This window comes from Dasypus novemcinctus, chromosome 13, assembly GCF_030445035.2.
Source record: "Dasypus novemcinctus isolate mDasNov1 chromosome 13, mDasNov1.1.hap2, whole genome shotgun sequence".
Lineage (NCBI taxonomy): Eukaryota > Metazoa > Chordata > Mammalia > Cingulata > Dasypodidae > Dasypus > Dasypus novemcinctus.
In genome coordinates, this window is record NC_080685.1 from 30,614,487 (window position 1) to 30,636,994 (window position 22,508).

Here is a 22,508-nt window from a genome sequence, read left to right on the forward strand (position 1 = left end):
GCCCGGGGGGCGGGGCGAGGGCGGGGCCTGGGCGCGGCGCCGCTCGCGGGGTGCGCGGAGCTCACCCCTCCGCCCCGGCCAGTCCGGCGCGCGGCCCGCACCTGCTTCCCTGCCCTCGCCTGGGGCGCCGCGGCCATGCGGCTGGCGCTGCTCTGGGCCCTGGGGCTCCTGGGCGCCGGCAGCCCTCTGCCCTCCCGGCTCCCTAATAAAGGTGAGTTTGGGACGAGAGTGGGCCCGGGGCCATCCCGGAGGAGGCGCGGGGAAGTCGGGAGACTCCGGGGCACCGGACCGGGTTCGGCCGCAGACCTTGGGAGAGCCGGACCAGCGCGCGTCCGCCCCGGTCCGCTGTCCTGGGCCGAGGGCGATGGGGTGGGGAGGGAAGGAGGGAGGATGCTGGCGCTCCCTGCCGGGTCGGTCATCTGCGTGGTCCCGCGGGCGCTTTCGGACTCCCGGATCAGGCACGAGGGGTCCGGCCAGCGCCCCTGCAGGATCGCGGCAGAGGGTCGCCGCTCCCCAGCACTGACGTCTTCGCGGCTCTGGGCCTAGCTGACCGTTCCACCCGGTGCCAGGGCCCCGAGTGGACACGGTTCTTAGGGTTTGGCCAAGAGGATTCTTCCCGCCCCTCATCCCAGGCCCGGGCAGCCGGGTACCCTCGCCTTGGTGCTGATGCCACCAGAAGCCTGCCTGAGAGGGAGGGGGCCCGGGAGGAGCCAGGGGAGGGGAGAACTGGCCAGGAAAGAGGCCGGGACACCAGCTCCTCCTTGGAACTTTCACTTCCCGCTGCTGTCTTGGGCCAGGGGCCGAGAGGGCAGGCGGGGGTGGAGTGTCCGGAGGAGAGAGAGGGCCGTGGGGAGGGGGGCCGGGAGGAAGCGGAGGCTGTGCCGAGCGGGTGTGCCTGACTGGGCATGAGGGGTGTTTTAGGAGGTGGGGTGTTTGCACTGCTCACCCAGAGATGGGCGTTCCCTGCATCTCGATGTGAGGGAAGGGGCGGGTGAGTGGGCACAGGGCCACAGGCTTTGCCCAGTCCTGAGAGGGGGCGTTCCTGAGGGTGGGGGGCGGGTGGGAACAGGAGGAGGGTCCCCGTGAGAACCTGGGATTGGCCGCAGGGGCAACAGGCTGGGCAAACTGAAAGTCTTTCTCTGGGGACTGTGGATGCGTTGGTGGGTTGAAAGGGGCTAAACAGAAGCGCACCTCCCCACCCGCAGTAGTCTCCTGGAAGTCCCAGCATGCACTGCAGGAGCCCTTCAGCCAGAGAAGGGCCTTGAAAGAAGATGTGCTGGGAGCTGGGTGGGTGGGAGGACACCAGCCACCCCCAGCCCTGGTGCTGATTCTCCACACTCTCTTGGGGTGTTCTGGGGATCCTGCAGGTGGCACCGAGGAGCAGCAGGTGAGGCCGGAAAGGGCCCTGGGTAGGCCCTGGGAGCCCCAGGTCCTTCAGGACAACCTGACAGTCAGCCTAGCAGAGGTGCTTCAGGTGAGCCTCCTCACCCCTCTAATAAATAAATGCATCTCCCCCTACCCACCCCCAGGTGTCTCAAAGCCAGAGCTTGGTTGAGGAGCAGGGTGAGTGGACGCCACGGTGGCAGGTCCATTCCAGGTCTAGCTCCCTCTCCCACCACACCCAGCACCTGGCTTCACTCATCCCCGCGTTCCTTCTGCAGATACATCTGTCTGCCTCGGCCCCATCCAACCCGTCCACCTCCACTGGGCAAATTCTGAGGCCACACTTGCTTTCTTCCTCTCGTGTTGTTGGGTTTTCTCGGTGGGGGGACTCCCCCCCCCTCCCACTCCCCATTCTAAAGCTGAGTCAGAGGAAGGGCTGGGGCCTGCACTGGGTCCTCCACGATGCTTCCTCTCTGGGCAGGAAGCCGAGAAGGGGTGGTTCAGATACCTTCCTTGACCTCCCCACACAACCCCCCAGAACAATGCCCCAGGCCAGGCAGGGCTTCCTGGCCCCTCCCTCAGGACCCCCCCACCAGTGATCTAATTGTTGGTACTCTCCTGAGAGCCATGAGGTTTCCTAGTTAGAGAGAGAAGGAGTTATGGGGAGGCCCAGGGAGGTGACATGCCCTCTGGTGCCCACAGACCAGTCTGCCCGAGGCCCTGCGGATCAAACTGGAGCTGGATGGTGAGAGTCATATACTGGAACTGCTACAGAATAGGTAATAATGATGGTGGTAATCATAACCGTATTGGCTAACGACTTACATAGCATTTACTAGGTGTCAGGTAACTCATTTAATCCTCACGACAACCCCATAGGGTAGATGCTATTGTTATGTATTTTTATTGTCCTGAATTTATAGACAAAGAAGCCGAGGCACAGAGAGGTAAAGTAACTTGCTCAAGGTCACACAGCTAGCCTGGCGGAAACCGGATCACCTGGACCCAGATAGCCTGGCTGAGTCTCTGTGGCTCTAACACTGTACTCTGCTGCTTCTGGGGGAAGCACACAGGCTGGGGGTTGCCTGGCATCCAGCCCCTCCTCTACCATCTCCAGGCCTCTGGGCCCGTCACTGCACCCGGAAGGCGACTCTGACATTGCCCTCCTTTTTCTTCTTTCTCCAGGGAGCTCATCCCTGGCCGCCCAACCTTGGTGTGGTACCAGCCCGATGGCACCCGGGTGGTCAGTGAGGGACACACTCTGGTGAGTCAGGCCCCCGTGTGCCCTCTTCCTTACCTGGGGAAAGGAGGGAGGGGGCAGCTAGATAGGGCCGTCCCTGGAGGATCTGGAAGGGCACTGCACATCTTCACCAACAGGCTAGACCCCTGGGTTCAAATCCTGGCCTAATCTTCGAGTTGACACTAATGTTTCCTCTGCTGTAGGAAAACTGCTGCTACCAGGGAAGAGTGCAGGGCCACACAGACTCCTGGGTCTCTGTCTGTACCTGCTCTGGGCTCAGGTACAGTGAGTGGGTGGACTCCCTGAAGGTGGAGAGAGAGAGGGGCGCCAGGCAGGGAGCTGAAGGGCTGAGCCTTCCTGCACCTTTTCCTAGGGGCCTGGTGGTCCTGTCCCCGGAGAGAAGCTATGCCTTAGAGCTGGAGCCTGGGGACCCTCAGGGTCCTCCCATCATCTCCCGGATCCAAGACCTCCTCCTGCCAGGCTACACCTGTGCCCTGAGGAGGCGTGCATCCCTGCCCACTCGGGCTCTGCCAGAGGTCCCCGTGGGACAGCGCCACATTCGCCGAGTGAGGATGAGTGCCAGGAGAGCTGGGCTTGGGTGGATACAGACCCTGGACCCTCAGAGCTATTTGTTAACAGTAACAATAGCTCCCACTAAGGGAGCAATCTCCATGTGCCGGGCACTTTGCGGGCATTGTCTCATTTATTCTTCCCAACAATCCTAGGAGGTAGGTGCTATCAGTAGCTTTATTTTAAAATGAGAAAACCATTTCAGATAGGTTAAGTGACTTGCCCAAGGCCACACAGCTCATAAGAGTACATCTAGATTCAGACAGAGGTATTTGACTTAAACTCCTCATCTGTCTTATGATCGTTTGCAGAGAGCACACACTTGGGTGTAGAAAATACAGTTACAAATCATAAAGCAGAAAACCTCAATTTCCTCATTTCTAAAAAGGGGATAATATAACTACTTACCTTAGAGGGTTGCTGTGAAGATTAAGTGAATCAATACATATGTAAAGTGCTTTAGAACTGTGCCTGGCATATAGTAAGTACTCAATAGTATTGGTGATTTCTTTTCTTTTCCCTTTTTCTTTTCTTTTCTTCTTTTAATTTGGAGAGAGCACTGAGTTTGGAGCCAGAAAAGCAGGGCTCTGCTCCCAGCTTCATTACCTACTCGTTGCTCTATCTCGGGCAAGGCCTTGGGCCCTCTGACTCTCACTGGTTCATCTGTAAAATGGGCTCCTCATCCTCCCCCAGGGTGGGAGTGGACCCAGCTCAGTCACCCCTTCGCGGCTGCAGGCGGTGAGCGGCAGGGGGTGCCTGATGCTCCCCATCTTCTCCTTGCCCACAGCGGAGGCGGGACGTGGTCACCGAGACCAAGACGGTTGAGCTGGTGATTGTGGCTGACCATTCGGAGGTGAGCCTGCCGCCCCTGCATGTCCTCGCCTGCCCGCCCTGCTGCCTTTCACGGTGACCTCTCTCGTCTCCAGGTGCAGAGGTACCCGGACTCCCAGCGCCTGCTGAACCGCACGCTGGAAGTGGCCGTCCTTCTGGACACGGTGAGTCCAAGACTGGGCAGCATGCCCGTGGCCCCGGCCAAGGGACCCCTCCGCTGAGCCCCAGCTCTTTTTCAGTTGTTCCGGCCCCTGAATGTACGTGTGGCACTAGTGGGCCTGGAGACCTGGACGCAGCACGACCAGGTGGAGATAAGTCCGGACCCAGGCATCACGCTAGACAACTTCCTCCGCTGGCGCCGAGCAGAGCTGCTGCCTCGGTTACCCCATGACAGTGCCCAGCTGGTGACGTAAGGCCCCCAGCTCAGCTGGTGGGAACTGGCTCTGCCTTGCTCTGGCTAATTGGGCACTCCTTCAAATCCCTCCCTCAGGCCCAAAGGCTCTGGCTACCTGGGTTTTGGCTCTGACCTTTGACCCCTTGTTCCCATAGTGCTACTTCATTCTCTGGGCCAGTGGTGGGCATGGCCATTCAGAACTCCATCTGCTCTCCAGACTTCTCAGGAGGTGTGAACATGGTGAGATATTTCCAGGTCTTCTCCCCATTCCCAACGGAGTTCATCCCAACTTGGGTGCCATTCATTCACTGAAACCCAGCCCCAAAGCTGTAGGTATAGCATGTGGGGGTACATGGTGGTATCTACTGTCAGGGAACCCCCTCACTTGTGGCCAGATCATCACAGTGTGCACAGCCTTCACCTATGCGGGCTCCCTCTTTCTTGGGGCAGGGAACAGGGAGCAGGTGAGGCCCAAAAAACAGGGGTGGTCTCCCAGGGCCACACAGGAGGGAGGGAAAGCCTGGCACCCAGGCCTGGGCTCTCCTCCTTCTGTGGAAGCAATTAAGGTAGCAGGCAGTGCCCACTGTGTGCCTAAGACGTCAGAGAACAGGGGCAATCGGATGGGATGGGATGGGCATGTGGTGGAGGCAGGCTGGGGCTGGACCTGGGTATCTCCTCCCCAATGGCAGGACCACACCACGAGCATTCTGGGAGTTGCCTCCTCGATAGCCCATGAGTTGGGCCACAGCCTTGGCCTGGACCACGACCCACCTGGGAGCAGGTGTCCTTGTCCGGGCCCAGCTCCAGTCAAGAGCTGCATCATGGAGGCCTCCACAGAGTGAGTAACCCCAGGATGGAAGACGGGGAGGGGGCACGGGGAACGCCTTCGCTCCAACTTTCCTTGCCACCCTCCCCAGCTTCCTGCCAGGCCTGAACTTCAGCAACTGCAGCCGCCAGGCCCTGGAGAAAGCCCTCCTGGATGGGATGGGCAGCTGTCTCTTTGAACGGCTGCCCGGCCTGTCCCCCAAGGCCACTTTCTGCGGAAATATGTTTGTGGAGCCGGGCGAGCAGTGTGACTGTGGCTTCCCGGATGTGAGCCCCTCTCCGTGGCTCATTAGCCCTCCTCCCAGCCTCCCGAGCCCCTCTCCGGTTCCTGGAGGGAACTCCCACCCCTCTCCCGACCTCCCTGTCTGCAGGGACCACACCTGGATTGTTGGGTTCCAGCTCTCACTTGCCGGGTGGTTTGGGGTTCCCCTTCTGGGTTCATTCATCTGGGAGGGTCAGGAGGTAGGCTCTCGGACCAGCTGGCACTGAGGCTCTGCTCCTGTGCCCTTGCCCATAGGACTGCAGTGATCCCTGCTGTGACTCTTCCACCTGCCAGCTGAGGCCGGGGGCTCAGTGTGCATCCGACGGACTCTGTTGCCAAAATTGCCAGGTAGGCACAGACTGGCCTGGCCACCCAGAGCTCGCCTGCCAGGGACTAGTGTGGGGAAGGGTCATTCTGACCCCCAGGGCCTGGTGGACTTTCCTAGCACCCCCACTGATGCTCACTCACCCTCCACAGCTGCGCCCAGCTGGCTGGCAGTGCCGCCCTACCAGAGGCGACTGTGACTTGCCCGAGTTCTGCCCAGGAGACAGTGCCCTGTGCCCCCCTGACGTCAGCCTGGGGGACGGTGAGCCCTGTGCTGGAGGACAGGCCGTGTGCATGCAGGGCCGTTGTGCCTCTTATACTCAGCAGTGCCAGGCACTCTGGGGACCCGGGGCCCAGCCCATTGCACCCCTTTGCCTCCATACTGCCAACACTCGGGGGAACGCCTTTGGGAGCTGTGGGCGTAGCCCCAGTGGCAGCTATGTGCCCTGCACCCCTAGGTGAGTGAGGAAACCTGGCTCTTCCTCTGAGTCTGTGGGAGCCGTGGCCCTGCTACCACTGACCCTGCGTCCCTCTCTCAGAGATGCCATTTGCGGGCAGCTCCAGTGCCAAGGCGGAAGGGCCCAGCCTCTGCTGGGCTTAGCCCAGGATCGGCTCTGGGAGATGCTGGAAGCCAACGGGACCCGGCTGAATTGCAGCTGGGTGCACCTGGACCTGGGCAACGACGTGGCCCAGCCCCTCCTGGCTCTGCCTGGCACAGCCTGTGGTCCTGGCCTGGTGAGCAGCTTGGGTGGACAAGGCTGGGTGGAGAGACATCTGGACCAAGGCAAGCAGTGCCCAGGCTTCACTAGTCACCAGAGCAAAGGGCACAAAATCTGAGCTGCTCACTTCCAGTTGAGCAAACCCTTGTCATCCACTGAGCCTCAGTTTCCCCATCTGTAAAAGTTGGGGTGTGGCCTCGGACTTGTAGGTCTCCCAGTCCCAGAAAACTTTCTGAGATGTGATCTTTGCTCTTCTCTCCCCATTGGACAGGTGTGCATTGACCATCGATGCCAGCCTGTGGGTCTCTTGGGTGCACAAGAATGTCGAAGCCAGTGCCATGGGCATGGAGTAAGCTGGCGTGGGGGGCGGGGAGAGACAGAAAGGGGACAGGGATCCTCTAGGAAGGATGCCGGGCTTTGGAAACAGACATACATGGGTTCAAATCCCTGCTTTACTACTTCCTAGCTGTGTGGCTTGAAACAAGTTATTAACATAGCCTGCGCTCAGTTTCCTTATCTGTCAAATGGGCACAAGAATATTGCCCACGTCATGAGTATACAGATGAGCCTGAAAGCTACCATAGCACCTAGCAAAAGATCAAATGTTAATTTGATCTCATTTCCTGTGGCATAGCTTAGGAATCCCTCCCTCCAGGGCTCTAGCTCTCTCTGCCCCATCATCCCTGCACACCTTCCAGTGTGGAAATCTGAGATTTGACAAAACCGAGGACAAGAAACATGGCCCCTCACTGCTCATCCTGTACCTCCTAGGTCTGTGACAGCAATAGGCACTGCCACTGTGAGGAGGGCTGGGCACCCCCTGACTGTACCACCCAGATGAGAGGTAGCATGGGGGAAGTGGGGAGGGCAGGGCCTGCTGGGAGGGCGAAGTGGCTCATCTCTGACCGTTCCCCCTGGGCCCTCTTTTTCTGACCCTTCACCTCTCCACAATCCCTTCCCTCTTACTTGCCCCCGCTCCTTCCTGGGGAGAGAGGTCGTAACCTGTCCACCTTCAAACCCGGCTTCACCCCGCAGCCACCAGCTCCCTGAACACAGGGCTGCTCCTCAGCCTCCTGCTCTTGCTGGTCCTGGTGCTGCTTGGTGCCAGCTATTGGCACCGCGCCCGCCTGCGCCAGCGGCTCTGCCAGCTCAAGGGGCCCAGCTGCCAGAACAGGTACCAGCGATGCCTCTCGGCCCCCAGTTCCCTCAGTGGGGACACCAGCTCTGGAGCAATGCCCCCACTCCCTCTGCAGCCCCATGACCTGGTTCTGAGCAGCAAGCCCCTTGGACCTTGAACTTGCTGCCTGCCACACTCCACACACTTCCCTTCCCCACCTGTGCCCCATGACTCTGCACCTCACACAGGCACCCCTTAGGGCCGCTGGCATGCTAGGGCTGTTTCTCCCCAGGAGACCCTGTGCCAGTGGTGCTGGGTAAGCAGGGCCCTCCTTCAAGCTGATCTGCTTCCTCTCCCCACCCCTGGCTTAGCTAACCCCACACAAGCTCCTCTCCAAGGGGCTGCAGTGGGTTAACCCTGCTCAAGGGTGGCAGATGGGTGGAGAAAAGGGTCTGATGCTGGGCCCTCTTCCTCCTTGCCTTTCTCCATGCTCAGAGCAGCCCATTCTGGTCCCCCTGAGCGCCCAGGACCCCCCCAGAGGGCCCTGCTGCTGCCAGTCACCAAGGTGAGTCCTGGACGCCTGACACCCAGCCTGGGCCCTGGTGGTGGGGGAGGGGGCAGGAGCATTGAAGGCTCTAGACTCAGAGAAAGGCCAGCACTGCCCAAGAGTCAACCAGAGGAGTCAGGGCCGGCCCCAGCTCTCCCCACCCTCCCTGGCTGCAGGCAGAGGAGCGGAGTCCAGCCTGGCGCGGGGGAGGGTCAGTCACCTAGAGGAGGGCCTGCTGAGCTCTTGCAGCTGCCCGAGCTGGTGGCTTTGAGAGGTGGGTCTGTGCGTGCTCCCAGCAGCAGCCCCCCGGGGAGGGGGGTGTGCTCCGAAAGGCCTCCAGTGTGCCAGGACCTGATGAGGCCCAGGTCACCGTGTGTAGAAGGGCTGGTGAGTGTCCCTGGCCCGAGCCCTCTGGACCTGATGGCGAGTGTGTGTGGACGTGGTCTGCATGCCCACTCCACCACTTGTCACCCCTCTGCATGCAACTAAATGACTGCATGCACAGCCCCCGCTGCCCCTGGGGCCCTGGCTGCCCGCCCTGGCACTCACTCTTCTCTGCCCACATCTGTCTCTGCTCCCTCTTCCCCCCCTACTCTGTCTGCTCCTCCCGCTCTCTCAGCAGACTAGTGCTCTCGGCTTCCCGGCCCCCCCTTCTAGGCCGCTGCCGCCTGACCCTGTGCCCAAGAGACTCCAGGTAAATCTGGGCTGCTCCCCGCCTTGGCCCAGGGCAGGTGGGAGGCTTGATGCCCAGTGGCAGTTCTCACCCCTGCTCCCTGCCAGTGATGCTCTTCATTAGGTGACCAGGGTGCCCCTCAGCCTTCAGACACTCTGAGCCCCAGAAGCAGCAAAGGGTGAGCCTCCTGCCTTGGTTTCTACCACCATCTGGTGGTCAGTGGCAGGACTGCAGTTGGCCAGGGACTCCACGGTGACCCCCTCCCTCCCCTCCTGAGGCACCCGCTGGCATGCCCCCCAGCCCCCTGCGCATGTCCCCGCTCTCTCCTGGGCCCTGGCTGACTTGGCATGTAGACCCGAACCTCGGGGGAACTTCTGCATGCCCACTGCTCCTGGCTGCACTCACGGCCACTGCTCCTCTCTCTGTTCAGGCTGCACTGGCTGACCGACCCAGCCCCCCCACCCGCCCTCTGCCCGCTGACCCAGTGGTGAGGCGCCCGAAGGTAACAGTGGGGGGAGAGAAGGACATTGTCCCTCCCTCCACCCACCACTCAGGGCTGTGGTGCTGGGAGCGGCGGTGGTGGTGGCCGTAGCAAGATGCCCCCTCTGTGCCCGAGGGCACAGACCCCAGTGGCGCCTTTAACGGTGACAGGTTTGTTTGGAGACAAGGGTGACCTCTGGTGCTGCCCCCAAGCTGGTGTTCCCCGGCACCAGTGCATCGGGGGTGGGCAACTTGACACCCCCTCCCAAGCCATCCTCCTACCTTTTCTCTCTGTCCCAGGGGCCTGCCAAGCCCCCACCCCCGAGAAAGCCATTGCCTTCCGACCCCCAGGACAGACGTCCATCGAGTGACCGTGCTGACCCAGCAGCTGGAATTCTGCCCCTGGTCGTACCCTCCAGGTGGGTGAGGAGGGGTGCTGAAGCTGGCCAGGCTGACCCCATGGTCTGGGGAAAGGGGACTGTTTTAGTTGGCCACAGGTTGCCAATACAACATACTAGAAATGGGTTGGCTTTTATAAAGGGAATTTATTAGGTTAAAAGCTTATAGTTCTGAGGCTGTGAAAGTGTCCAAACCAAGGCATCATCAGAGATGCTGTCTCCCCAAGTTGCAGCTGTGGGCCGTCAGCACATGGTGCCTCATCTGAAGATGCTCTCTCCTTCCGAGCTCAGCTGTGGGGGATCGGGCACATGGCTCTCCCCTCTCCTCCAGGCCTCCTCTCAAGGGCCTCTTTCGTGCCTCTGTGCTCGGATGATTCCAGCCTGCGACCTCCCTCTCTCAGCTTCTAGGTCAGGGGTTCTTAACCGGGGGTCTGTGAGCTTGAATGGAAATTCAAAGAAACATTCTTGTGGGGACGTGTTGGTGCAGGTGTGATGTATTTATTAAATAATACACAGTATAGTGTGAACTTAGTACAGGGTCAGTGGTTTTCACCGGACTGGCAAAGGGGTTTGTGGGACAAAAGAAGTTAAGAACCTCTGTTTTAGGGGGTTTCTCTTAGTTTCTGTGACTACACGTGGTCCTGGGGTCCCTTCCCACAAGCGAGGGTAAAATGGAGGCTCTCCCCTCTCTCCTCTTCCCTCTCCCCTCTCCTCCCTTAATAATGGACTCCAGTCAAAGGATTAAGATCCACCCTGGGTCTCACAATCCAGCCGGAAGGCCCCATCTCCAAAGGGTTTGCAGGCACAGGAATGGGCTGGCTTTAAGAACAGGACTTTCTGGGGTCTACAAAGACTCAGCCAGCCCAGGAACGCCTGACCACCTCTGTGTTCTCGGCTTTCCTCACCCCAGGCCTGCGCCGCCGCCCCCAGGAGTGTCTTCGCTCTACCTCTGACCTCTCCTGAGGGTCCACCGGACTTAGGACGACTTCAAGTGGCGACCCGCTCCCTGGAGTATCCCCTGAGGACTGACGGAGTAGGAGCCGGGATGCGGGGAGCAGGCGTCTTTAAGACACCTGGCACTGCTGCGTGCTGCCCAGCTGCACCCTGGGGACCCACCCACGCGGTTGCAGTCGGGGATCGGGGAGAGGCTAGAGGCTGACGGGACCGAGGGAGTTAAACACCGCCTGTCTCGGCCGGGCCGGGCCGGGCTGCAATAAAGGAGAGCTCTTGGGAAGCGCGTCTGGGAGCCTGTCTGCTCCGGGAAGGCTGGGCCGCCCCTGCTGCGGTTCCAGGTCTGGCCGCCAGGAGACGCTGCCGCCTGAGACCAACGCGGGCCGGGAAGGGCTGGAGTCCCCGGCTGGGTCAGCGCGTGTCCGGGGAAATGCTCGCGGCTGGTTTCTGCCTGGTGGCGAAGGCTTGCTGCGCCCCCCCAGACCAGAGGGAGGTGTACGCCCCTCGCCACACCCCGTCCTCGCCCCCAACGCTGCGCAGCCCCCCGGGAGTGGCTGTCGACAAACCGGCAAGGCCGTAGGGCTCGCGGGCCCCACTCTGACCACCGACTGGGAGAGGTGGGTCCGGCCGGCGATCTCCGAGCCCGGAGCCGGGGCGGAGCGGGGCGGCGGCTCGCACGGTCCCAGGCCGCACACCTGCCTCCTCCCCCTCCCCCACCCGAGGGCTCGGGAACAAAGGTGCTTTGTACAGGCCGCAACCGCCTCTTTACCTGGTCTTCAGAGCTGCCCGCAACGAAGGTGTGGGAGGAGCAGGCCAGGGTTAAGCGCAAGGTGGCCACCGGGCGCGCCACTAAGGCTTTACAGGGGAGGAGGGGAGTGTCCCTGGAGGCGCTTTGTCTCTTCCCGTCGTGCTGTCCCCAGTCCGGCAGATGTGCCAAGGGACAGTCAGCCAAGGGAGTTGGATGGGCTTCACGGATCCTGACCCGTGCCGCCCTTTCCCCTGGGTGGGCAAAGGGAGTGCACGTCTATTTAATAGCTCCCAAACTTCTAATAATGCGTTCCACCCTGTACCAGTCCCGACACGAAAGACACGACCTCCCTTTCAAAATAAAAAAATAAACTCCCATATAGTGGGCCACATCCTCCTCCCCGCCCCTCGCGGCCAGTGTCTGTGGAGGACCGGGCGAGGAGCGGCTCGGCGGCGCGCGCGCCGGCGCGTAGCGGGTTAACCCCAAGTTGGCGCTGGGCGGGGGGGCGGAGACGCGCTCCCACTGGTGGAAAGTTATCCGGGGGCGTGGCCGGGGCACCTCCGCCGCCCGCCCGCCTCCAACACGCCCCCCCACCTCCACTTCGTACCTTTCTCGCTCGGACTGCGAAGCGGGCCGGGACCAGCCCGGCTAGACCGGGCCGGAGCCGGGGGCGATGCGGCTGCTGCCCCTGCTGCCGACTGTCCTCTGGGCCGCGCTCCTCGGCCCCCCGCCGCGGGGAGCCGCTGGCCTCCGCCACGCCGTCTACTGGAACTCCAGCAACCCCAGGTAGCCGGGCCGAACCGGGCGAGCCCGGCGGCCGGGCCTGCGCGCGCCCGGGCCTGAGCGCGCCCGCCACCCGCGCTGTGCGCGCTGCCGCCCGCGCCCGGCCGCGCGCCGGGGCTCCTTTGTTTGAGCCGGCGGGGAGGGGGGAGGGGCGAGGCGCGCCCCGGGGTTCCCCCCCTCCCGCATGTCCGGGGGGGGCGGGGGTACCCAGCCCGGTGGGCGGGCGGCGGGGGTCTCGGAGCTGGGAGCTGGGGGTCCCGGCCCGCGCTCCGGCCCCGCCCCCCTGGCTTCTCCCCCCGCGGGCGGGAGGGGGGTCGGTCCCGGGAAGGCGCGTGGGTTGCTCGCCCGCTCGCCGTGCCTCCCCTCGCGCGCTCGCTCTGCCTCCAGATTTCTTTCGTTGTCTCTGCTTTCATCTGTCCTTTATCGGTCCTTCTATTTCTGTCTGATCCAGGCTCTGCCCTTTCAAGCTGAGTTCCCTTTGGGCCAGTCGTTTGACCTCCCCAACCTCGTTTGTCTCATCTGGGAAATGGGCTCATAGTACCGGGCAGCCTGGAAGTCGGCAGGCTTGCCGAGCTCACGTGGGTGAGAGAGGAGAGGGGCTGGGCTCTACAGATGTAAATTATTACTCGTTTCTCTCTCTTAAGCTGCCTGCCTTTGAACCTCGGTATTTTTTACTGTTTCCATCCCCCTCTCCTTCCCCTCCCTGCTTTCTCCATCTGTTTCCTCTCTGATTTTCTTCTCTAGACAATCGGTGAGTCTGTTCATTTGTTCACGCACCAACATTTAAGCACAGACTGGGTGCCTGGACCTTGCTGGCAGGCGGGGGGTAGTGAGATGGGAAGGCCAAGACCCTGCCCACTGACCCTGGGGAGGGCAGGCCACAGCAGGTCACTTGAATTCCAGGACTCTCTCCTCTGAATTCCTCCATCTCTGTTCCAGGCCAGTGCCTCTGACTCACTTGGAGGACTTGTTAAAAATGCAGGTTCTAGCCCTCAACCCTGATGTGTCTGGTTCATCTATTCAATCCACCAACATTTCTTGAGCCCTCTTGTGTTCCAGACACCGGGGATGCCGCGGAATAAAACTTACAAAGGCCCTATCCTGGCCCAGCTGTGTTCTAGTAGGTGCGGGCTGGGAAGTCTGCATTTCTACTCAGGGCCCCTGTCCATTTGCTGCAGGTGGCCTTCAGACCACCAGCGAGGTACAGTTGGAGGTCTTTCATCAGTCAAGCTTCGCTGTGGTCTACGATGGTGGTGGGGAGGAAGCAGTTTATGCAGTAGTGGGTGCTGTTGGGGGGGCAGCCTGTCCCAGCCCCTCCATGTGCACTGGCTCCCCACGCGGCTCCCAGGAGGTGGGAGGGGAGTCACAAGAAGACTAGACTGACTGTTGTGTGCAGGGGGCTCTTCTCTGGGCTTCCTTGTCTTGGAAAAAGAAAAAAAGAGGGAGGCATCCAGCACCTACTCCTTCAATTTTTACCAGGGCATTCTTTGTTTGTTTGGCCAGGGCATTCTTTTCACCTTTGGATGAGATCTACATGGCAGTCTTTCTCTCTGTGTCTTTGTTGAGGACACTGTTGCCATCTCCACTTCTGTGTCTGTAACTGCCACATGGCTCCGTATCAGAGCCCCCTGCCTCACTGCCACGGCATCCACACATCTACCATTTATCCAGCACAGGCCCTCTCAGGCCCTGGAGCAAGAGATGTGGGCGGCAGCTCCAGCCCCAGAGAAGGGATGTGGCGAGTGGCCTCCCCACATTTAAGCCCTGTGGCTCTGGGCACTGCAGTCCCTTAACTACTCCAAACCTCAGTTTGTTCATCTGTGAATTGCTCCCCTCATTCATCTCTTGCACCTTATTGTCTCTTGAGTTGCCAGTCTGGGGAACTCAGGCCTTACGAGTTACACCATCTCTAGTGGGTGGGGAAGAGATTGGCAGGGACCTCTGAGAAGGGCTGTTTCTGACCCCGTGTTGTGCCAGCCCCCACTTCAGCCCATGCCTGCCCTGTGCCTGCAGGCTGCTTCGAGGAGACGCCGTGGTGGAGCTGAGCCTCAACGATTATCTCGACATCTTCTGCCCACACTATGAAGGCCCAGGCCCCCCTGAGGGCCCCGAGACATTTGGCCTATACATGGTGGACTGGCCGGGCTACAAGGCCTGCCAGGCGACGGGGGCAGGTGCCTTCAAGCGCTGGGAGTGCTCCCGCCCCTTCGCTCCCTTTGGCCCCGTTCGATTCTCAGAGAAGATCCAGCGCTTCACACCCTTCTCGCTCGGCTTCGAGTTCCTGCCTGGAGAGACTTACTATTACATCTGTGAGTGAGGAAGGGCACAGCGGACGCCTCCTGGGGGGGGAGGTGTTGGGGGGAGTGGTTTGTGGTCTCTGAAGCTCAGGAAGGGGACAGGAGGGCATCTGAGCCCAGGACTGAAGAGTGAGTCTGCGGAGAGGAGCCAGGAAAGGGGCGTAGGGGAGTAAGGAAGGTGGGACCTGGCACCCTCACGGTCCACGAGTAAGGAAAAGCTTCCTCTGGGAACTGGGGAGGAGAGGAGCTGGGAAGCTCTGAGAGAGTGGGGGGCATGCAAGGGGGCGGCTCCCTGTGCTAACCCCTTCCTTCCGATTTCCCGTCACCCAGCGGTGCCTACTCAGAAGAGTTCTGGCCAGTGCTTGAGGCTCCAGGTGTCTGTCTGCTGCAAAGAAAGCAGTAAGTCAAGTCGGGACGTGCGGAGTGAACTCTTCCGGCTAGTGTGGGGCCCCCGGGAAGGACGGAAGGGGCAGGGTGACTCTGGTAGTATCAAACTCTGAGAGGCCAGGTGGGGCTTCAAGCCGTGGCCTCTTCTCCCCCACTCAGCCCTGTGGGTGCCTCCACTCACCCCTCTTGAATGCTAGGCAGAGGGCTAGTGTCTCCAGGGATTAGCTGGGCTGGTTGTTTCTCGTGGCATTTTGGAGGAGACTTGGAAGTTGGGTGAGGTGGTAGATTATGGGAAGGGGGTGGCTGACTTGGGAGACCCGGGAGAATGGGATGGGAGTGAGTAGCCAATGGGGAGGGCAGGAAGAAGGCTGCTGCAGAAGTGGGAGGACCCACCAGTGCCACCCCCTTGCCCTCACAGAGTCCGAGTCAGCCCATCCTGTTGGGAGCCCTGGAGAGAGTGGCACATCAGGTTGGCGAGGAGGGGGTACCCCCAGCCCCCTCTGCTTCCTGCTGCTGCTGCTGCTCCCAATTCTGCGCCTCCTGCGAGTTCTCTGAGCCAAGTGGAGCCAGAGCCCTCCCAAGACCCCCTGAAGAGAATGGTCCCTGTCACCTGAGCTGGGGGTGTCAAGCCAGAAAGACAAGATGGAACAGTGATGGGGGAAATCAGAAGGTCTGAGGTGACCCTTGCAGGTGCCTGCCCCTTCATCACAGGCTGAAGATTAGTCGGGAGCCACGGACAGTCCTGGGTTCCCTGGAGCAGAAGCAAGAGAAATTAGGGTCCCTGTCAGCTGCTTCACTGATCTTGTCCCATCCCCCAGGAAGAAGGGGACTTGGCAGGATTGAGTCCTTGATCTGGCTGGGGGCCAAGACTGAAGACCTGGGGACAGGTGGATTGCGGACCAGGGCCAGAACGAAGGCCAGGCTTGGCGTCTGTGCCCACTGCCCATGGGGCCTCTTCCCTGGGGCAGCATCTTGCCCTCCCCCAGGGGGTCACTCACTTGTCTTCTGTGAAGACAGACTTGCCATGAGGTTGAATGTCATGTCAATTTGTATTTTTATAAGTGTCTGGATCTCAATAAACCACCCCTCTTTTGGTTGCCCTCCCCAACCTACTGTCCCCTGGCTCCTTCCCTGACACCAGGACTCCCACCAGCCTGTGCTCCCAGCTTGGCTTGGCCTGACCTCCGTGCCAGCTGTGCCTGAACCATCGATGCCAGGCCTCAGTGGGCACCCCTGTGGACAGTGTGGGGTAGTGCCAGCAGCAGCTGTGGAGTTTGGCACCCTCTCCCACCGACCCAGCCAGCTTTCTGTGCTGAGGAGGGGGCAGATGATCTTGACAGCCCACCCGCTTGGGGCACTGCCCAAGCCCTGGCAGCGTGGAGCGGGGCAGTTGGGGCAAAAGCAAGGGGTACTGGACAACACCTGGGTTCCAGAATGCCTGAGTCCCTGTGAGCCGGACGTCCCTCTGCCTCCCCAAGGGCACTCTGGGCGGTGCCTGGCCTAGAACTGGGAAGGTGGGGTGGGATCAAAGCCTCCTTCCCCAGCGGCCTCTTTGTTCTTCGCTTTTATAAGGAGGAGGGGTGGGGCCGAGGAGGGAGCACCCCCTTTGCTCTCTGCCAGACACTGTCTCCCCTTCCTCTGACGGGGCGAGGATGCCCCCAAGGCCACCCGGAACCCTCCTTGGGTACGGTGTCCTGGGTGGAGCCAGGGGAGGGGGCGCCCCTGCCCCCGCAGCTGGGCTCTCCCCGCCCCGATGCTCCACAGCCTCCCCTGGCACCGTGCCGGCCCGCCTGGCACCGTGCCAGCGATCGATAGGTGGATGTTGTGCTGATTAGCTCGGCCCGGCTGCGGCAGCGAGAGGCGGCGTGTGAACACGCGGGTGGAGGGGTGGGGTGAGGGCGCTGGGGGTCCGCAGACTGACAGGCACCGAGGCGCTGGCGACCGCGAGCCCCTCCCCCGCCCTTGCACTCCCAGGGCGGACCCCGAGGCCGCGGAGGGGGCGGCGGACCTCTTCCCCCATCACCACCAAGCGCCGCACTTGGGCGGTCACCGCTCCTGTTCCCTCCGCCGCTCCGAGTCCTGGGGTCAGGGGACGCCACCGCGGGCCGGGCAGACTCAAGTCGACGCCTCGGCCCACTCGAAGCCACTTTCAGAAATGCCATGTGTGTAGGTGCGTGTGTCAGCGTGTCCCTGTGTCAGGGCCCTCTCCCCAGACTGCGATCTTTAGCAGGGGCGAGGGGCTGCGGCGCGAGGAGGGGGTGGGGTCTCAGCTGAAGGAGGAGCTGTGGGCTCCGTCTTGTGGTCTTGGGTTCGAATTCCCTCCATCCGGGCGGGTACCGACGTCGTCGCCATGGAGATGGCCTGTACAACCACCTCCGCCCCTCGGCAGTGAAAGCCTAGGCAGGGCAGGCGGGCAGCGAGTGGTGAGCAGCCCCTTCCCCGGGTTGAGGACTCGGGGGCCGCTACCCTGCTCTCAGCGGCCCCAGCGCCCCCTTTTCGCGGCCCGAGCCTGGGCGCTCGCTCCCGAGTGCGGGGCCGGCGCGCGGCGCTGTCTCTGATAACGCATGTGCGGAACAGGCGCGGGGCCCGGGCGGCTCTCCCCGCACTCAGACACACACCCTCGAGCCGGGCAGACGCGCGCACTGCACGCAGACGCACGCCCTCGCCGGCCGCCCAGCCCCTGAAGGTGCGAGGGGGCCCCTCTGGCTGGAGGAGCTGGGCCGGGGGAGGGCGGAGGGTGGCACAGTGGCTCTCCCGGCCGCAGGCGCTCAGGCCCAGCCGACCTTCCCTACAGTCCTTCTTCTCACAATCTGGCCACTTCGCCGGCGGCTGATTCAGTCCCGGGGCGCGTGCCCGTGCAGAGTTAGGGTCCAGTCGGTTCACGGGACCGAGACTGGCTGACGGCGCTGGGCGGTCTCCCGGGCACCGGGCCCTGCCCACGAGAAGTCCTCGAGGCGTGTTCCAGGGCGCGGTTCCAGGAGGCTGGGCAGACCTGCAAGTTTTGGGGCGTCACCGAGCTCCCCTAAACTCAGCGGCATTAGATGGCCGAGGGTGGGGCCCTCAATTTGTTGGACCGGCCCTAGTCTCTCCTAAACCGATTCAAAAACTTCCCTCCTCTATGCTTCACCCCCTCCTTCTGCCCCGGTATCCAGCTCCACTTTTTCCGGGGCTGCAAATCGTCCTTTTCCGTTCGAGGCTAAACCCTGAAGTTTTGATCTTTTTCTGTGACCCCTCCTTTCCATCTTCTTCCCTTTCATGAAGTCCTTCTTTTCTTCTTTCCCTTATTCATTCATTCAGCAAATTACCCGCTCCCAGCGCATCCTTCTTTCAGTGGCCCACACCGGCTGGGGTCGTCGGGGGATCCCCAGCGGTGACGCAGTTGGAGAGGGCACCCTCGCTCCCAAAGAGCCAATAGCATCCCGGAGCCTGAGGCATGAGGTCATCGGCGGTGATGCCCATTGGCTCAGGTCCGGACTGAAGGGTGGTCCCCATAGCAACCGACGGTGCGTCCGACGTAACCTGGAGAGTGGTGGTGGCCTCAGCTGCTGTGACAGCCTGGATGGGTGCTGGAGATGAGGGCAGGGAGGCTGGGGTGGAGGTCAGCTGCCCAGGGCCTCAGCCCTAGCCCAGTGCTGCTCTTTCCTTTCTTGAGGTCCTTTTTGTTACTCGCAGTAGTGGTCAGCGCCACTTAAGCCAGGAATTGGGGTGAGAATATTGGTGACAGTGTTCGCGTCCTGGGTGTGTGGAGCTGCTGCCTCCAGGAATGTCAATTCTGAGATCCTTGTATTCATCTGCATATGTCTGCATCTCATTTGCATTCTCTTCATTTAAGGTCAAATTGGGCAGACATCTCCACATCCCCAGCCCTGACGCTGTCTGTCTCCCTAATCCATCCGTTAGTGGCTCGCTAATCTATCCCTCAGTTGCCCTACTCCATACCCCACTCCTCTCCCCAGCCTCCAGTGTCTCCTGGGGGTGAGGGAAGGGGCACAGACAGGCTAAAGGAGAAAGGATAAGGAGCCCGCCTCTCCCTCTGGAAGGTGGGTGACAGATGGGGAGGGCTGGTATGTTCTGCCTGGAGACTAAGCTGGCAAAGCAAAGGGGTGGGGGAGGTGCCCGGCTGGACTGAGGGTCCCCAGGGCCAAATCGCCCACCTGCCCGGCAGGGTGCTGGCACTCAGGATGCCTGGTTCCAGCAAGGGGCAGGCCTGCCCACCTGTCTGGTGCCAGGACAGCTTCCTTCCTCCAATTAAACACTAATGAGGTGTCATTAACCCTTACCGTGCCTGACAGCCCTCAGGTGGAACTCGTACTCATGGTCCCAGACTGAGGAAAGCAGCAGCAAGGAGCACTTTTGAGGACGCAGAGAGGCAATCAAGTTAGGGGGAAAATGGGAGGATTGCATCCAGCATCCATGTGGAATCTGAGCCTCCTCTTGACATAGAGGTGCAATGGACACAACCAATCCAATGTCCACATAGAAGAGGTGGCATTGGATTGGGAAAAGTGGACATGGTGGACGATGGGTATGGGGAAAGGCAGGAAGAGATGAGAGGTGGGGGCGTATTTGGGACATGGAGCTGCCCTGGATGGTGCCTAAGAGGTAATCACCGGACATTGTAAATCCTCACAGGGCCCACTGGATGGAATGGAGGAGAGTATGGGCCATGATGTGGACCATTGTCTATGAGGTGCAGAGGTGCCCAAAGATGTACTTACCAAATCCAATGGATGTGTCATGATGATGGGAACGAGTGTTGTTGGGGGGGGAGAGGGGGGGTGGGGGGGTGGGGTTGAATGGGACCTCACATATATATATATTTTTAATGTAATATTATTACAAAGTCAATAAAAAATAAAATAAAAAAAAAAAAGTTAGGGGACTAGCAGACAAGCAGAAGGGCCATACCCTGGCTATCCTCTGGGTACCTCTGAGGGATTCTGGGAATGAGTGTCCCACTGTCCAAATGCATTTATTCTTTTTTTCTTTGATTCAACAATCATTTATTAGGCACCTCATCTACTAACTAAATACTACATGGTGAATGCTGGGGTTACGTACTTTGCATAAGACAAGATCCCTTCCCTCAAGGAATCTTCAGATTACCCAAGGAGACAGCCTGGCTAACAAATAATTATAATGCCAAGTGCAAACACTGTAATAGAGTTATATACAAAGTGCTCTGGGAACACGGAAAACGGGCTGTCAGGGAAGGCTTGGTTTTTGAAGGACCAAGTTTATAGAAGGGAGGGCATGTGTAGAACTAATAATGCTTGTGACATAGTGTGGGTCTATGTTCAGGTATGTTTTCAGGACTGCTGGTCTCTGCCTTCCCAGAGCGGTCTATTTTGTATACGTGTGTGTGTGTGTGTGTGTGTTGTCTGGTTCTTGCTGTTTCTGAAATTCCTTCTCCTGAACACGCACTGTGGTTTTATTACAGATCAGTGTTCGCTGTGGAACTCTTGTGCAGATTGGCCTGGACCTGCCCAGCCAGGGGAGGGAAGGTGGAGAACTGATGCTGGCTCCTTGGGAAGAGGTGGGCAGGCACCACCTCCACCCTTGGGTGCCCAGACCCCAGGCTCCTCAACGGGCAGCAGGCTGGCCAAGGGACGCAGAGGCCTGGGCCTTGGACTGTGGGACCGTGGGCCCAGGCTGTAGCCCCCACTTCCCCTGGCTCTCCAGGGGAGACCTGGGGACTCCAGCCACAGCTTCCCACCAAGTTCTCAGGCCCCCTCCCCCAGCCGGTTCCTCTTCTGCCTGAGGAGGCGCAGGCCAGCTCAGACCTGTCTGCTGGCTCTCTCCCCCAGGGAGGGGATCCTTTCCAGGGGACAGGAGAGGGCTGGAGAATGCTGGGGCCTACTGGGAGGCCGCCAGATACTCCGCCCTGGCCCTCTGCCACCCTTTCCGGTCTGGGTTCTCCCCACCCACTCTCAGGTGCCACTTTTCTGTGTTGTTTTTTTTTTTTTCCCTCAGACCCAGACATTTTTGCTAGGGAAACCCTTGACTGCTAGTCAGAGGGTGGGGGCCAGAGCTCGGGCAGCGAGGACTCAGGAAGTTAGGGTTGCCATGCTGTTCAGAGACCCCTACCCCAATTTCCCCTGTCTCCTTGTGGCCACTTCCTGGAAAGCTACGTTTTGATGGAGAAAAAGAGAAGAAAGCCTGGATCTCGGGAGAGTTTTAGTAGTTAAGAAGAGGCTCTCGGATCTGAAAAGAAAGCCAAGGGCCCCTCTTTCTATACTATCAAGAACGGGACCTTTATTTTGGCCATACCTTCTACTTCCCTTCATTCCATTGCATCTTTTCCTTCCCTGTCCCCACTCACAAGCTCTGCATCACCTCTCCCACTCTCATAGCTATTAGGAGAATTTGGAAATGGGGGAGAACAAATGGAAAAGAGAGTCTGGAGCTGGTCTAGGCGGGCAGACCTCCGTCGATAACCTCGATAACGAGTGATAAAGTTTCCATTACTCAAGCTCCTCCTGGGTCTCAAACACTGTGCCAGGTGCTTCCCAGACATTACGGCTCTTAGCCCTCCCAACGAGCCTATTATTATCCCCATTTTACAGGTGAGGAAGCAGTCTCCGAGAAGGTAAGTGACCGGCGCAGCCAGTGAATGGTAGACCTGGGATTTGAATCCAAGCCCATGCAGCTAACTGCTAAGCCATGCTGCCTCCCACTCAGCTTTTCTTGAAGCACCTTGAAGGGATTCACGCACTCTAATGTAACACCCCAAGAGATGCCTCCCCAGCTTCTTAGCTTGCTGCGCTTCTAAGAGGGGTCAGGGCATGACTACAACCAGAGGTCGTTATACCCAACCTCACCCACCAAACCCTGCGTCCTCACTTCCTATGTCCTGACCACTCAGCAGTGCGCCGTGTGCCCTGCAGTCAGTCATGTGTGTGGCTCCGTGTCAACTCACAGACGTTAGAGCACTACATAGCCATGCAGACACACGCGCTGGGAAGTCAGAGGGCATGTGCATCACCTGCCGTGTTGGCACCAGGTTTCCATGTGAAGGCCACGCCACCGGCCCACCCGGGCTGGGCCTACACGCTGGCGCCGTGCAAGGTGCACAGTCTGTGAATATTTCATGTCTGGAGCTGGCGGCTGCCTCTCCTGCTCACACGCGTGCCTGATCCTCCATCTCACAGCCTCCTTGTTTATTTGTTTAATGAATTATTTATCCATGCCCTCCCCCCTTCCCTGCTGGCCTCCCCTCCCCCAGGCCGTAGCCTCCATGATTTATTGAACACAGCTCAGCTCTGTGGTTGCCACCCGCTGTCCCAGGAGCCACCTTGGGCCCCACAGCCTGAATGCTCCCTCTGCCCCAAACCTGCTCAGCTCACTGCTTCCTTGGCCCCACGGTGCCGAGCGGGGAGGGGGCCAGGCTGAGGCACCGTGCCAGAGAGCTCCCCGGGGCCTGAGATCAGAACCCCTGGAGTGAACATGGCAGCCAGCGGCATACTGGCAAGCCTGGGGGTCAGAGGGAAATGAAAGCAGAGCCTGGAGCCCAAGAGAGCAGAGCAGCCCCGCGAGGGCACCCCAGCTCCGACAGAGGCCCTCACCCTCCAGAGAGGTA

The 22,508-nt window shown here is 60.3% G+C and overlaps 2 protein-coding genes and 1 long non-coding RNA gene across 22 annotated transcripts; 2 read left to right on the plus strand and 1 right to left on the minus strand.

Moving 5' to 3' along the window:
* Window positions 1-11: 11 nt before the first annotated feature.
* ADAM15 (ADAM metallopeptidase domain 15) lies at window positions 12-10,997 on the plus strand. Of its 19 annotated transcripts, none has more exons than XR_011645414.1 (24): window positions 12-211; window positions 1,368-1,474; window positions 2,086-2,162; window positions 2,569-2,647; window positions 2,827-2,903; window positions 2,997-3,189; window positions 3,981-4,046; window positions 4,120-4,188; window positions 4,264-4,433; window positions 4,574-4,658; window positions 5,108-5,256; window positions 5,336-5,510; window positions 5,761-5,853; window positions 5,983-6,287; window positions 6,369-6,564; window positions 6,820-6,897; window positions 7,320-7,392; window positions 7,584-7,722; window positions 8,161-8,230; window positions 8,832-8,906; window positions 9,009-9,063; window positions 9,316-9,387; window positions 9,666-9,784; window positions 10,674-10,997. XR_011645414.1 is itself a non-coding variant. In XM_058309787.2 (23 exons), exons 1-23 carry the CDS (start codon window positions 136-138, stop codon window positions 10,714-10,716), a joined length of 2,586 nt encoding a protein of 861 aa, XP_058165770.1. In that variant the 5' UTR covers window positions 12-135; the 3' UTR covers window positions 10,717-10,997. The 19 variants fall into 19 exon arrangements, 15 of the variants coding, with proteins under 15 accessions (XP_058165770.1, XP_058165772.1, XP_058165771.1 ...); XR_011645415.1 differs by having other exon boundaries at window positions 8,835-8,906; XR_011645412.1 differs by lacking the exon at window positions 9,009-9,063 and having other exon boundaries at window positions 9,316-9,536.
* On the minus strand, window positions 9,891-12,183 carry LOC131280891 (uncharacterized). The gene is made up of 3 exons (XR_009188558.2): window positions 12,070-12,183; window positions 11,484-11,713; window positions 9,891-10,201 (listed from the first exon to the last, which is right to left on the minus strand). It is a non-coding gene; the product is annotated as an uncharacterized lncRNA (long non-coding RNA).
* On the plus strand, window positions 12,132-20,685 carry EFNA4 (ephrin A4). Of its 2 annotated transcripts, none has more exons than XM_023585851.3 (4): window positions 12,132-12,248; window positions 14,259-14,554; window positions 14,873-14,941; window positions 20,370-20,685. In XM_023585851.3, the coding sequence occupies exons 1-4, from the start codon at window positions 12,136-12,138 to the stop codon at window positions 20,585-20,587; spliced, it is 696 nt and encodes a 231-aa protein (XP_023441619.2). In that variant the 5' UTR covers window positions 12,132-12,135; the 3' UTR covers window positions 20,588-20,685. The 2 variants fall into 2 exon arrangements, with proteins under 2 accessions (XP_023441619.2, XP_012376780.2); XM_012521326.4 differs by lacking the exon at window positions 20,370-20,685 and adding an exon at window positions 15,348-15,888.
* Window positions 20,686-22,508: the final 1,823 nt, after the last annotated feature.

Excerpts from the sequence above, each read along its gene's own strand:
- ADAM15 (XM_058309787.2), top strand. The coding sequence starts at position 136 with ATGCGGCTGGCGCTGCTCTGGGCCCTGGGGCTCCTGGGCGCCGGCAGC. Across the intron at positions 4,047-4,119 it reads TTGTGGCTGACCATTCGGAG|GTGCAGAGGTACCCGGACTC; the intron begins GTGAGCCTGCCG and ends TCTCGTCTCCAG. Across the intron at positions 9,388-9,665 it reads CAGTGGTGAGGCGCCCGAAG|GGGCCTGCCAAGCCCCCACC; the intron begins GTAACAGTGGGG and ends TCTCTGTCCCAG.
- EFNA4 (XM_023585851.3), top strand. The coding sequence starts at position 12,136 with ATGCGGCTGCTGCCCCTGCTGCCGACTGTCCTCTGGGCCGCGCTCCTC. Across the intron at positions 12,249-14,258 it reads TGGAACTCCAGCAACCCCAG|GCTGCTTCGAGGAGACGCCG; the intron begins GTAGCCGGGCCG and ends CTGTGCCTGCAG. Across the intron at positions 14,942-20,369 it reads TGTCTGCTGCAAAGAAAGCA|ATCAGTGTTCGCTGTGGAAC; the intron begins GTAAGTCAAGTC and ends GTTTTATTACAG.